This window comes from Nicotiana attenuata, unplaced genomic scaffold (genome assembly GCF_001879085.1).
Source record: "Nicotiana attenuata strain UT unplaced genomic scaffold, NIATTr2, whole genome shotgun sequence".
NCBI lineage: Eukaryota > Viridiplantae > Streptophyta > Magnoliopsida > Solanales > Solanaceae > Nicotiana > Nicotiana attenuata.
This window is the reverse complement of record NW_017674374.1, coordinates 45887-60541: the sequence shown is the minus strand read 5'-3', so window position 1 is coordinate 60541 and position 14655 is coordinate 45887. Positions and strand designations below refer to the sequence as shown.

The 14655-nt window shown below is 36.1% G+C and overlaps 1 protein-coding gene across 1 annotated transcript; it reads left to right on the top strand.

Annotated features, from left to right (window-relative positions):
* The first annotated feature begins 1197 nt into the window (after positions 1 to 1197).
* LOC109218534 (non-lysosomal glucosylceramidase) lies at positions 1198 to 14204 on the top strand. The gene is made up of 18 exons (XM_019382909.1): positions 1198 to 1931; positions 2576 to 2686; positions 2791 to 2847; positions 2964 to 3040; positions 3135 to 3234; positions 4946 to 5019; positions 5622 to 5722; positions 5813 to 5916; positions 6953 to 7006; positions 7106 to 7161; positions 7252 to 7290; positions 8314 to 8452; positions 8654 to 8838; positions 9235 to 9302; positions 9393 to 9465; positions 10578 to 10639; positions 11495 to 12692; positions 13614 to 14204. Exons 1-18 carry the CDS (start codon positions 1851 to 1853, stop codon positions 13861 to 13863), a joined length of 2829 nt encoding a protein of 942 aa, XP_019238454.1. The 5' UTR covers positions 1198 to 1850; the 3' UTR covers positions 13864 to 14204.
* The last annotated feature ends 451 nt before the right edge of the window (positions 14205 to 14655 follow it).

Sequence of the window (14655 nt, the reverse complement as noted above, 5' to 3'; positions counted from 1 at the left end):
CACTTTGGTTAATAGTGAGGACAAAAGGTTTATTTCTTCTTTAAATTCATTTTTTTAAATTATAAGTGTTAAGTTTTAATTATAAATTACATGTGTCGTTCACTGATTGACTCATTTGACACATCATTGGCAAGTGTAACTTACGTATCTGGTCTGTTGCACTCGGGTGTCTATTTGAACTAATTAACAGTCACTTGAAGTATCTAAATGCTAAAGGGGTCAATTGAGGTGTTCAGTTAGTCGTTGAGGACAACTTCAAGGGGTCATTTATGTATTTTGCCTTATTATTATTCAATTTTATTACTACTGTTGTTTTCTTTGATTTGATTATTTTGCTATTTTTGCTACTAATTATACTTTTCTTTTTTCCAGTATTATCATCATTGTGTGTTTACTCTAGTATTTTAAAACCTGTTTTGAAAATGCTCTTATTTAGCCGAGTGTTGAATATAGCCTCTCTACCTCACACAACTTACAAGGTAATAAAGTATGCATACACGCTACCTTCCCTAGACTCTACTCGTGGAATCACACTGAATACGCTGTTATTGTTGTATTAGAACCTTATTGTTATTCTACTATTTTAAGAGACAAATAATGAAGAATCATAACACCAATAGAGTTAAAGTATATTGTCTATATGGTTTAGCTTTTGCTTTCTCTCATATTGAAATCCATGTCAAAAGACTTGCTTTACTCTCCTAGCTAAGTTGTAAATCTTGTTCACTTTCTTTGATAATATCCAATTAATATTGTGGAAAGGATAATAAAAAATTACTAACTCTTTTGGTAGAATTTGAGGAGAATGAAAAATCAAAGTTTTAGGTAATCAATTTCACTTTCTAATCTTCATTTTTTTTTTCCACACCTGATGCACATATTTTAGTAATATTTATTTAATTTTTAAAAATTTATATTGATCACATAAAATACATGCGTAACGTATCAAGAGACTATTCAATACTTGTTGTTAGATTATGAAATAAGTTATTTCATAATTATCTCGAAATTAGTTATTTTAGAATTATTATTTTAATTTTTTATAGGGATAAAAATAATATTATAATTTCGTAATTCAATTATATGATATATTATATTATAATTTTATCCCTTATTCCTGGTATCAGACGAGAACTCGGCCCCGATAATATTTTATCTAAAACCATCGCAAATCAAAGAGACAGCTTCTCATATCACTATCCTATGATTATTAAATTGAAAATTCCTCTCTCTCTCTCTGCAACTATCCTTTCTCTTTCTCTATCTAGAAACTTTTTTCTCTCTCTACACACATCAACAAAGAGTAAAATTGATAGAGAGAAGACCATTACATTAACCCAAAAAACTAGTCAGTAATATTTCTTCTTTGATGATACACCTGGCAACTGTTTGACACAGTTTCAGAACTCCTAGTTTACACCTGTTGGATCCTCTCAATATTCAATATCTAAAAGAAAAATATATGCAATAAACCCAAGAAAAAGCCCACCCCAAAAAAATATTCTTTGATTAATTTCTATATACCCAGAATTGAATTTTGGGGAATCCCAAAAAATCCCACCTTTATAATACTACTGGGTTTATCATAATCTGGTCTAATTTTGGCTCTGTGTTTGTTTTTTCTGAGATTTTGGGATCAAACTGAATTTTGATCAAAGTTTTGTAGTGTAGTTGAAGAGAAGAATAGTAGATTGCTTATTTGTTGGGATTTTATTGGAAAACTTGAAGCCAAGTTTGGAATTTTCACCCCTTGTATTTGTTGGCTTAAGGCACTGTTTGGTAAATGGTTTTGAGGGTATTTTGATTGGAGAAAGGTTTGGTCTTTGAGTGTTTTAATAAGGAGAATAAAAATGGTGAGTGGAACTTTGTTTCATTGTAGAAAGAACTCATGGCCACCTGAGGAATATATCAGTAAAGCAACTTTACAATTGGTAAGTTCTTCTGATCATGGGTTATCTATCTAACTAACTACCTTGTTAATTAGCCGGTGATATATATTTTTTTTTTGTAAGGAACAAATTCTTTTTGTTGTTTATAGCCGACCTCAACTTGTTAGTTGTTGCAACAAAATTTGTTGTTTTAGGGGAGCCTTGGAGCGACGGTAAAGTTGTCTCCGTGTGACCTATAGGTCACGGGTTCTGCGTCGTGGAAGCAGCCATTATTGTTTGTATTAAGGCAGGCGGTCTACATCACACTGCGGTATTTCACAGGATCCTGTGTGAACGCGGGATGTCTTGTGCACCAGGCTGCGCTTTTATGCCATGGAAAATAATGAGACCAGTTGAATGTAATTGTGAATATATGCTGAACTTGAAAGCTAAAAAACATGCTTCTCTATGCCAGGGAAAATGTTGTTAATGATGTTTGAAGTTGTGTTGAAGTTAATTGTTTTTCTTTCTTGTATGTCTTAATATTAGTCCTGCAACATAATTCCAATTTTATCTACTTTATTTTTGTGTTGTTTTATTTTGTTTGTTTGTTTTCATATTGTAGGGAGTTGCTTTTTGATTTTTCACTTTGATGATGTTCAATTTTTTAAAATAGTTTTAATGATCTTGTGTTTTGCTTGCTGCAGTTTGATTTTGATAGTGCTGCACCACCATCTCAAGCTTGGAGAAGGAAACTAAATAGCCATGCTAGCAAGTTAAAAGAATTTAGTGTAACATTCACGGAGGCAATAAAAATGGTATGCATGTCTGTTTTAGGTTTTTACCACTATTGTCATATAGGAAAATTCTCCTGGATTTCGACTTGTTGCTTTGCCTTGTAATCTTTGTTTATTTCTTTTAGGTTCGGCTTGGTATACGTCTATGGTCATATGTAAGGGAAGAAGCATCCTATGGAAGGGTAACTTTTATGATCTCATCTGCCTTATATAGTTACAAGTATAAATTCATGCTTTGAATGAGTGCTGTAAAGTTAAGGGATTTCTGAAAGGTCCTACCATTCTCTTACATTTGCAGAAAGCTCCAATTGATCCCTTTACACGAGAACGCTGCAAACCATCAGCATCTCAGGGCGTTCCACTTGGAGGGATGGGGTTAGTGTATAGAGTATAAACTAGTGAACAGCTGTTCTGCCGTATTGGAATTCTTTTATTGATCTGATGAGATATCAAACTTATAACATCACAGGAGCGGCAGCATATCCAGAGGCTTCAGAGGCGAGTTCAAGCACTTCCAGATTCTTCCTGGAACATGTGAGACTTCTCCAATCATGGCCAATCAGTTCTCAGTAATGCTCTATCCTTCGACTCTATATTCTTTCAGTTCATATCTTTATTTGGATATTTTGATGCTGTTTTATGAACGAACGAGGAGCACTCTGTGTAAGCTCAAGATGTATGAGCTAGAGTTAACCACATCTTATATTTCACTAACAGAAGATTATCTTAGGGCTAAAAGTAACATTGACACTTTAAACTTTACATTCTAATAACCTTTTCAACCACAAGATAGTGAAACCAACCTATGTTTGATTATTTATTTAGAGAAAAGTATATGTTTGATTATTTATATAGAGAAAAGTAAATACTCGTTGAAATAGTAGCCGAGTAACCTTCCAAAAAGTTACCACAAGACCTCTGGTCAGAAATGTTTTGGTCACTGAATCTTGTCCAAAAATTTTCGGCCACTGGAAGCTTGTTGCGAGTGCCATCATTAATATCTTGGCGCAAAAGTTGCCGCTGGAACAATGGCCAGAATAGTGGCCAGAAGATGATGAAAGGTAGCAGTGTTGCTGGCTTGCTGGAATTGTCAATAGAAGTAAGAATAGCTTAATTACAACAAGAAAGAAAAACTTTGGCTGGACAGGCAATCAAGAGTTATAGCATGTGAGAAAATTAGAGGGGAGAAGAGACAAAAGATAACTCAATGATAGCGGAGTACAATGCGCTATCCACATCTTATATTTACCTAATGAGGAACTAATTAATACTAAGTAACATTCTATGACACTATCTAATGGCTTTCAAAATAGCTCATCGGTGCTGGTGTTTTCCATAATCTTGATGCTTTAAAAGTGAGTCAAATTTAGCCTTGTCATGGTTAACATAATGTTTTAGCACTCAAAACGGAAAACATGGCAGATTGATAACTCGCTCGTAAGAATCATCATCCAACAATTTCTACTAATTAAGCAGTTCTTGAACATTTAGCATATGCCTTATTTAAAGGTTGACGTTTGAGTAGTTAATGGGCTGTAATGCTGCTCACTTTTGACTTTTTAAAAATTGGCTGAAATTGGAGTAATAATGTTTATTGAGCGGTATTTGTTTTCTATGAGATTTTCCATGGGGCGAGTGGCTTCCAAAGTGCCTCATTGTTCTACGAACATATGTGAATTGAACGAATGCACCACTTGTCTATCCTCATGGAGTAGTTGCTACACAGAAGAGGGGCTGGAAAAACAAAAATGAAAGAATTGTCCCCACTGATATAGACGAGAGTAGTGAGTCAGAAATCATGTTGCTTAGCTTGGAATCTTTCATCTTGAAGTTAGTACATGTGATGTCGGCTGGTACTATATATTGTTTTAAGATATACGGAAAGTGTAGAGATTATGGTGTTTTATGTGTTAGTCGAACCAAAGACCAATCACAGTTTCATTATTGAATCAAATCCATATTGGGTTTCAGAGGAATTTATGATAAAACTTTGTTGGAGATGAAGCGTTACAGAGCAATACATACTAGAAGGACACGATTCCATTGCAGATCTGTAAGTTGGGGCTAGCCGATCCAGCTGGTTTTCTAGAGCGAGTATATGCATTTGATAGAGTTAACAGTTCTGTATCGTGATATGCTGCCAAGTACCTCAAAAAAAAGAAGTACTTGAAGCAGTTAGTTATAACAAGGCCTGTAAATTGTTGCTTGGGAAGACTGTTTTTTGTCTTGGATGTATGATTAAAGCACTTAATTTATCTTGATTCTTCTTTTTTAATGCAGATTTTTATATCCCGGGATGGAGGAAACAAAAAGTATGCATCCGTTTTATCTCCGGGAGAACATGAAGGGCTAGGGTAAGGAACTAAGTTTCTGAGGAGTAATTTCAACTTCATGCCGACTGATAGTAGATTTCTTCATCTATTATTTTTTTTTGGGGGTGGGGAAGTGGAGGAGGGCGTTCTGAGAACACTTTTGTTCCTTAACATCCATCTTCCTTCCGTTTCTGATATTTATCCATTTCTTGCATTCATTAGCTAGATCACTGGAATCTTCGAACTAAAAGAAAAATCAACTTCCAAACTCGATCACATACCATATTTAGTGGCAAAAAAATAAAATAAAATAGAATCTTCTGTCGAAATAAAGAGAAAGTTTAGCAGCTGATGGACCAACTTGCTGAAAGTTTTCTCGAAGATAGAAAATGAAAAAAGTCCCTTTGATGCCATACTGTTGGTAATTCAATTAAACTGGCACCGGTCGCTTTTGTGCTAATGCAAACAGGAGGTGTACTATGTTGAAACGAGGTGCGAAGATTTGTTTATCATGAAGTAAATAAGCTTCACTCTGAAACACCCTGACCTGATAGCTGAATTTCATTACATTTCAAGAAGGAATAGAAAAGGAGGGAAAGGTAAAATGAGAAGATTCTTATGTCTATATGGTCTTCCTCTTACAGGAAAGCAAGTGATCACGGTATATCTTCGTGGGGCTGGAATCTGAGTGGACAGCATTCTACATATCATGCACTCTTTCCTAGGGCTTGGACAGTATATGATGGTACTGTGCTACTCATCTAGAGTATTTCTTTATCTGATATGTTGACTCAGTTTCTATAGATTTCATTTTGATTTTTCCTTTCATATCCAGGTGAACCAGACCCAGAACTGAAAGTTTCTTGTCGGCAGATATCACCATTCATCCCACATGACTACAGAGAGAGCAGTCTTCCTACGTCTGTTTTTGTTTACACTGTATGCATACTTTAAAGTCCTGCTATATAACCTTTTTATGCTGCTTCTCGTTCTCTAGAATCATGTGATACTTTAATCTGATGAAGTAACTGTAATTCAATGACTTAGAAAATAAAATTGCCATTCTTATGATTCATGACTTCCCTTTGACCATTACATAATTCATACATCTATTGCATGATCACGAAGTGAAACACAATTGAGGATGCTAAATTCAACTTTGCAGCACGAGTTATCATCTATGAAGATCTTGTCTTGTGGTGCAATAAAAAGTCACGTTAATGGTTCATGCGGATCAATATTATCATAAATGCTATCTTCAATACTCAGAATCATAAATGCCTATGATCACTTTTTGCGTTCTTTATTCACCATTAGCTGTTTCTCTTTGCAAGAAAGTCAATTGTGTTATTTGAGGAAAAGTAAACATATTTGTCTCTCTGTTCGGGGGGGGGTTGGGGGGGGGTCAGTAATCAGTAGGAGTATCTGTTATTTCTACTGTTATCCCTGTGTTATTGTCTCAGAATTTCGTTGTCACTTTTTTGAGCTATTTTACAACCCCATTTGAGGGTTCGGTATGAACTAATTTTTACCAAATTGTAAATTGTCTACACCTCAATCTATTCTGAACTCTGCACAATTAGAGATCTTGTCTAACGACGTTCTTTATTGTTTGTAATGGACCATATTTTTTTATTGGCGTAGACAAATGATAGAGCTATAGAAAGTTCTATTTATGCATGATACTTGTGATGTGTATCAAGGTCAGTTGATAAGATTTTATCTATTTTATCAACAAAAAAAAAAAATCAAAATCAGTTGATAAGATGATGACAAAACTTCAACAAATATCTTCCAACACGCTGTTTTTGGACTTTTTTAGATCCATAATTTTTTTTGTAAAATGCAAACATGCTTAACTCTAATGCAAGAAGTCATAATTCTTTTGGAAATTAATGAAGTGATGTTACCTAATATCAGCATTAAATTTGATTTGAGGGACTTAATTAACTGCTCCTTTTTTTTCCTTTGGTAGTTGGTAAACACTGGGAAGGAAAGGGCACAAGTTAGCCTTCTTCTTACATGGGCGGTAAGTGGTTCCACACTTCTGGTTGTTGCGATTATGTTCGATTCAGTAAAATACTATGGGATTATTCAATATTCAGTCACAATTATTTGTTTTATACAGAATTCAATTGGAGGTGTCTCACACCTATCAGGAGATCACGTGAACGAACCATTTATGTGAGTATTTATCATTCAATCTCTATTATCTTCCATGTACTTGTGGTTTTGCAATTGATTTTCAACCCTTATTTATCTTCCTTTTGACAGAGGTGAAGATGGAGTCTCTGGCGTACTCCTACATCACAAGCAAGTCATCAAACCTTATTAGCTAGATATGACGGTTGGTTTGCAGATGTTCCTTGGTATTTTCAGTTTTCTAGTTGGTGAAAGTCAAGGAAAGGTTGTGACTGGAGAAGTGAAAAAGGGCAATTGTGGATCTCTAAGATGTCAAAAGTTACAAACAACCTCCAGACAGACACTAAATATGTCTTCTTTTATACTGACGATTTGACTAGTCAATAAAATACAAGATCTAGGATCAAGTTGGAGAGTAGTGTTTCATAGTGCTATAAATATCCTTATATTTCTGGGATCTTAAGTCTTAATTGATCCCTTCTCTTGAGCTAAGAGCTGCTGTTAAAACAAGGGACGGGCTTAATTCTTTCAGCCATTATAGAATAATCATCCGTTATTCGTCTTTTAGTATAAACTTTTGACCATCAGAGAACACATATTGGTTTTGGACAATTTTCCTCTGTTTTAACCATACGAGATATGAGGGACTTCGAAACTTTTCTCATTTGAACATTTACTTTAATGAGACAGTTATCCACTGTGAGGTTTTGAAGCACGTGACCTGAACTCGAAGCGGCAAGGGGATGTCTGTGTACAGTATTAACTAATCCATATGACAGACTGACTTTTGAGTAGAGCAACAACAACAACAACAACCACCCAGTGTAATCCCACAATTGGTGACTTTTGAGTAGAGCAAAATAACAAGCTTATATTTTCTTTCTGGTTTAGCAAGCTAGTGCTTTGTTATTGCTTATTACTATACTGCCGTGATTTGGCGGCCTTCCCTCAGTGATGTTCGGGAGTTGCTTTTAATGAGGAGAAGAACATAGTATTAATTGCTAGTAACAATTATTGACCTTCCTGAGGGGTGTCCCTCTGGGAAAACTGACATCTTTGGTCATTACGAAAGGGAAACGACTTTTATTCCATGCATCATGGTCGGGTTCCCCCCCCCCCCCCTTTGTGGGCCTACTTTTGTGAGTTGAAATTTTGAGTGTCATGTTAACTGTTGTGTTGTTGGCTGGGCTGCAGGACAAAAGAAAATCCTCCTGTTACTTTCGCTGTAGCTGCATGCGAAACTCAGAATGTCAGCGTTACTGTTTTGCCCTGTTTCGGCCTGGCTGAGGGAAGCCGCATAACAGCAAAGGATATGTGGGGTAAAATGGTTGAGGTAATAGCTTAAACTATTTTCTGATAGTTAAGACTTTCCGGTGCATCATTGAACCTTGAGCAGATGGTCCATTATCATCCTTTTTATCGTATCTGGAGACAAGTCCTGCATCAGTCTATAGGGGTTAAAAATTTCTATCAACATTAGTTCTATTTGGCTTTATTATATAAGTTCTCATGATTGCCTTGTATGTTATTTAAGGATGGGCATTTTGATCGAGAGAACTTCAGCAAAGGACCAAGCATGCCATCATCGCCTGGGGAGACACATTGTGCTGCAGTTTCTGCATCCGCGTGGGTTGAACCACATGGAAAATGTACCGTGGCTTTTGCTGTTGCTTGGTCATCTCCTCAAGTTAAATTCATGAAAGGAAAGTCATACTATAGGTAATATGTCATGTTTGGGTTACTCCTCCTGAATGTGGGACGTACACTCGATTGTGTTCCCATATTGTTAAAATTTAGGATTTTTGAGACTTCTGCATATTTCCCTTTTGTCTAAATTCTAAAACATAAGTATTTTGATTATAAATGTGTTCAGCACAATTATCCTCGAAAATGTAAAACATAAGGAGGTGAATAGGTAACAAGAAAGGAATCTCCGTCATCATTATATCAGGAGTTCGTCATATTTTAGAGTCAAGTTTGTCAAGCTATTATCATATTTTAGAGTCGAGTTTGTTAAGCTATTAATTTTCCTTAAAGTCCTAACTGTTAGGGGACAAGTCTTATTCTTTTTCTTTCTTTTATTTTCCTTCTCCTGGGTGTGGGGGTTTGCTACAGGAGGTACACACGGTTCTATGGAACTTCTGAAAGGGCTGCTGTAGATTTGGTTCATCATTCTTTGACAAGTGAGTGTCTCCTTTTCTGCTTAGGCTCTTGTTTAATTTCTTAGTTGTGCCTACTAATTGACGGCGTTATTATTCTTTTACATTGATCAGATTATAAGCTGTGGGAAGAAGAAATTGAGAAATGGCAGAATCCTATCCTTAATGATGTTAGGCTACCAGAATGGTAAGTTTGAATGTTTGATAGTGTTTTTGCAATTGTTAAAATAGCATTATGCTTTTTGCATTAGTTATCATCACGAGCATAAGCATAATTTGAGAAAGGAAGGCTAAAATAAAATTAACATGAACAACTTTGCGATAAGATCTGTACGACCTTACCAACACTGCATACATCCAATTACATAGAGTTTTTACCAAGATTTTATCACATAATAAATTATATATACTCCTTGCTTTCTGTGTTCCTACTTGTGGAAGAATCAAATAATTCCACATACGAGTGGTCCATTTGAAACATTTCATGATTTGCTTATAAACCACAGAACTAGTTGTTCATCATTGATATTTTGAAGCCAAACACGGTACGTTAAGCGAGGTTGGAAAATACATGCTAGAGCCTATAATGGTGACCATTATTTTAGTCTTTCCATTTGACACATGCCATTTGAGTGGTCAGACGTGGAATGGGACAGGTGAAGAATGTGAAGGGAGAACTGCTGTTGCCTTTTCTTTTCTTATAATTTTTTCCTGAATGTGAAGTGGCCCGAATGATAACAATTTTGAAGTTAGTTGTTTTGACAATTTACTTGTATATTGAAATTGCTATTACTTTTATACATTTTTCCTCTTGGAATCCATGTAGACTTAGGGCTCAATGGAAGAAAAAAAAGTATATAGGCGATACCGAATGTTGGGAATATGTTTTAGTCATGTTAGTACATTTACTTTAGGTCCTAAGCTTTTCAGGAGTTTTTTAGCCTTGTCAGATGGTAGAAAATGTTAAGGACTTCTTCTAATACTTTTATGTTTATTTGTATAAATTTGGCTCGAGTTTAAATGGATAAACATGATTACTGAGGATTGATATAGCAGATTCCAACTTGTTTGAGACTGAGGCTTAGTTGTTGTATTACTTTTGTACTTTTTGCTCTTTCTTCTAGTTGTTGGTAGCTTGTTTATATTTACTGCCATTTACAAAGTTCATATTTCACTATTTTGTGTTTGTACATTTACATGAGTTGTGCTGAATATACTATTTTATATGCTCTGTTCACATAGCGATCGAAATATATGTCTGGTGGAGTGCTGAACTATTACGACTTCTGAATTTTACAGGTACAAGTTTACACTGTTTAACGAGCTGTATTTTCTGGTGGCTGGTGGAACATTGTGGATTGGTATTCATCTTTTCGTTCATTCTACAATATAAGCTTACTATTATCTTAATTTCTTGAATGAATCCCACGTTATAAGTGCTATATTAAATCTTTCATTTTGCCGCTTGAAACGCCTATTGGTTCTGAATGGATGATTAGGTGTGCTTCCTAGTCTACACAGATTAGAGGTTTTTGTGGGTTGAGGGAAGACACGTGACTGCTTCTGCTGCTCTCTTCTGTTATTCTTTTGAACCTTGAGTGGAATTCTTCCAAAGTCGGTAGCATCGTACTAAGTCTTTAGTTTGTGGGACTCTTGGTGTAGTGGCCACGCGGTCTGAGCCTGTCAAAATTTTACTTGCAGAGGTGTAAGGAGGAGATGAAGTTGTCCTGTGACTTGATCATATTTTAGAGATCTTTATTATTTCATGGATAATCGGGTAGTTATATCTTAGCAGTGGATAGTGGCATCTTCTCAGTCTCCTCTATTTTCCTCCACTACTTCAATCACTTCCCTTAGCGGGGTTACCAAAGTCTCAGGATATCATGCTTACCTTGAGTTGAAGGTCTCCATAGGGAAGTATCTCTAGATTCATAAATCTCACTCTCTCTCTCAGTATTCTAGTCCTTCCTTAAAATGTCACAATGTTATTTTACTCGGCTGAATCAGATATTTCAGTAGAAGCTCTAGCAGATTTGTATGAGTACGTACGTCAAATAGACAATTTCATGTGAGAGAATTGGGTTTCATCACTCATCTGTTGCCTGGATATACTACCTGTTCAACATGTTGATCTGGAACAAAGAGTGGCTCATTATTCTTTTTAAATTCGTTAAATCATTAATTTGTTGATCTTGTCTTTACTCTCACTTTTGTAGACTCTGGTGTTCCTTCTTCAGACTCAGTTAGTACCAGAATAAAGAGACCGAGCAATGAAGTCAAAGTAACTAAAGTCAAATCGAATTATAAAAATGGTGTACAAGTGGAACAGACGGCATATAATGGTTATGGGGAAGACAACCATTTCTCAAGTTCTGATAAGATTTCAGAATCAATTATTACTGACTGTGATGATGTGGGTAGGTTTCTATACTTGGAAGGTGTAGAATATATTATGTGGTGTACATATGATGTGCACTTCTATGCCTCTTTTGCACTTCTTGCTTTGTTTCCTAAAATTGAGCTCAGCATCCAGCGGGAGTTTGCCAAAGCAGTCTTGTGTGAAGATGGAAGAAAAGTGAAGTTTCTGGCGGAGGGTAATTGGGGAATACGGAAGGCGAGGGGGGCTATTCCTCACGATCTTGGAATGCATGATCCTTGGCACGAAATGAATGCCTATAACATACATGATACTAGTAAATGGAAGGATCTTAATCCGAAGTTTGTGCTTCAGGTATATAGGGACTTTGCTGCTACGGGAGATTTCTCCTTTGCTACAGATGTCTGGCCTTCCGTATGTGCTGCAATTGAATATATGGATCAATTTGATCGTGACAATGATGGTCTAATTGAAAACGATGGTTTCCCTGATCAAACTTATGATACATGGACGGTTCACGGAATAAGTGCTTACTGTGGTGGTTTATGGCTAGCTGCACTTCAAGCTGCAGCTGCAATGGCCATGCACGTGGGTGACTACTCCTTTGCAGAAAAATGCAAAGGCAGATTGATAAAAGCCAAGACAGTGTTTGAGGCAAAATTGTGGAACGGCTCATATTTTAACTATGACAGTGGATCTAGTAGTAACAGTAAGTCAATTCAGGCCGATCAGCTTGCTGGACAGTGGTACATGGCATCATCCGGCTTGCCTGATCTCTTCGATGGCGTAAAGATCAAGAGTACTCTTCAAAAAATTTATGACTTCAATGTCATGAAAGTTCGTGGTGGCAGAATGGGTGCAGTAAATGGAATGCATCCAAATGGAAAGGTGGATGAGACTTGCATGCAATCCCGCGAGATATGGACTGGTGTCACGTATGGTTTGGCTGCCACCATGCTTCATGCTGGTATGGAGGAGCAGGCGTTCACTACAGCTGAAGGCATATTCATTGCAGGCTGGTCAGAGGATGGCTTTGGGTATGTTGCTATATCATTCTTCCCGTGTATCATTTGGTGAACTTTTGCATGATAAATAGCTGGGTGATATACAAGTAAACATTAGGCAACTCCATGAGCTAATTTTGCTACTCCTGTTTATCAACATGACATCAGACTCGGACACCTAAATGTTTGAAGCATGGGGGACACTACTTTTAAGTAGTACTATACATACTTTGCTTTAAGAATAGCAAGTAAACACACTGATAACAAGAAAGAGATCATACAGTACATATTTGATCGATTTGGTTAGGCATAATTCTTGATTCATAACAACGTTATTTTTTGATAAATCCATAACATATCAAGTAATCCATCACATAAAACAACTACATTGCATTTTATCCGATCTTGCTGCGGCACTCTCTCTTCTAATTTAACTGTGGCATATGCCCTTCTATTGCACGCACTAAGTCTGGCCAAACAATGGAGAGATGTTGAAACCTAGGATATCTCTCACCAACAAATTATGTACAGTACACCTTACCAAAAGTGCTTTTTTTTATTGATAACCTTATATGTTAAATCCAGCAGCTGTGCAGAAGTAATTTCATTCATCAATACGTTTCTCTCCGTACTGCAAATGTCCTTTAGCCTCCTAAAGTGCTAAAGGACAGTGATGCCGGATGATATTTCTAACCTTTATCACAACGCTCCAAACCTGGCCACCATAACTCCAATCTGTTTTGTCCCATGAACGGTGGAAATGTTGAAGATAAAAGGATTACTTATTGGAAAATCCATTTTATTTTATCTATATTTAACCCTATCGTTTTTGATTCTGGTTTAAACATCTTTTTGGTCTGTAACTTAATTAACTTGCCAACATATAAGCTAACAGTACAATTTTCTAGTTTGTGCTCTTTGCTTTAGGTTTCTTATGTGGCTTTTATCATGCAGATACTCATTTCAAACACCTGAAGGTTGGACCATGGATGGACATTTTCGATCTCTGATATATATGAGGCCTCTCTCGATTTGGGGCATGCAGTGGGCATTATCGATGCCTAAGACAATCCTTGATGCCCCTAAGATCAATATAATGGACAGAATTCAAGTGTCCCCCTACACTCCTCAGGAGACAGGAGTCCGGAAAATAGTCGAAAAAGCAAAATGTTTTAACGGTTCTATCTTTCGCTGTTCTTGCTAAGAGTTTTTAATCTTTTGTAGATATTCATTCCCTTACTTCCATCTAGGCGAACAGCGAAGGTGGCTGTTCGGCAAATCTCTTAACACCAAAGGCAATAAAGCAATCTCCGGTACTAGACTCGATATAGATATAACGACGAAAGTTAGTATGAGTATTTGGTTTTTGTTTATCAATGAGTTTAACTTTGTAACAGACTTGATTTCTTCTGTGTATATTGCACGATCAATGTCATTTTCTTGGTGCATTGGTACATAGGTGAAACTAAGTTTTTACGGTACTGGACTGAGATGGGTTTAAATGGAGCAATATGGAGTTGCTTCGGGTTGAGGCATAGTTGTTTTGTCCGGTGAAATCATTTGTTTTTTTTTTTTTATATTTATATATATTAACGTGCATATGTTCTCAAATTTATGTAGTCATCTGCAAGACAAATAACTTGAATTGTTTGCTGCTCATAGAGATGAAGTTTATAGTCGACTTTTCTTCTCAAGTAACCTTTTTTTTCAACATTTTGCTTCTCGATCTTTTCTTACGTTCTCAAATAACTTTTTTTTTCGTGGATACTAATATGATATTAATATGATTGATAGTTTAGTTTATTAAAATTGACGAGGCGAACTAGAAAAGGACAAATATTTTGTATGGCTGATTATTAGCCATGTCCCTTTGAGTATATGTAGGGAAAATGTCCATATAATATCTTGCAGAATAGCAATCAAATTCAAAGATCAATATCTTCCATAAAAAGAAAATAAAAGTTATGGTCCCCCTTCACCTTTTTAATACCCGACA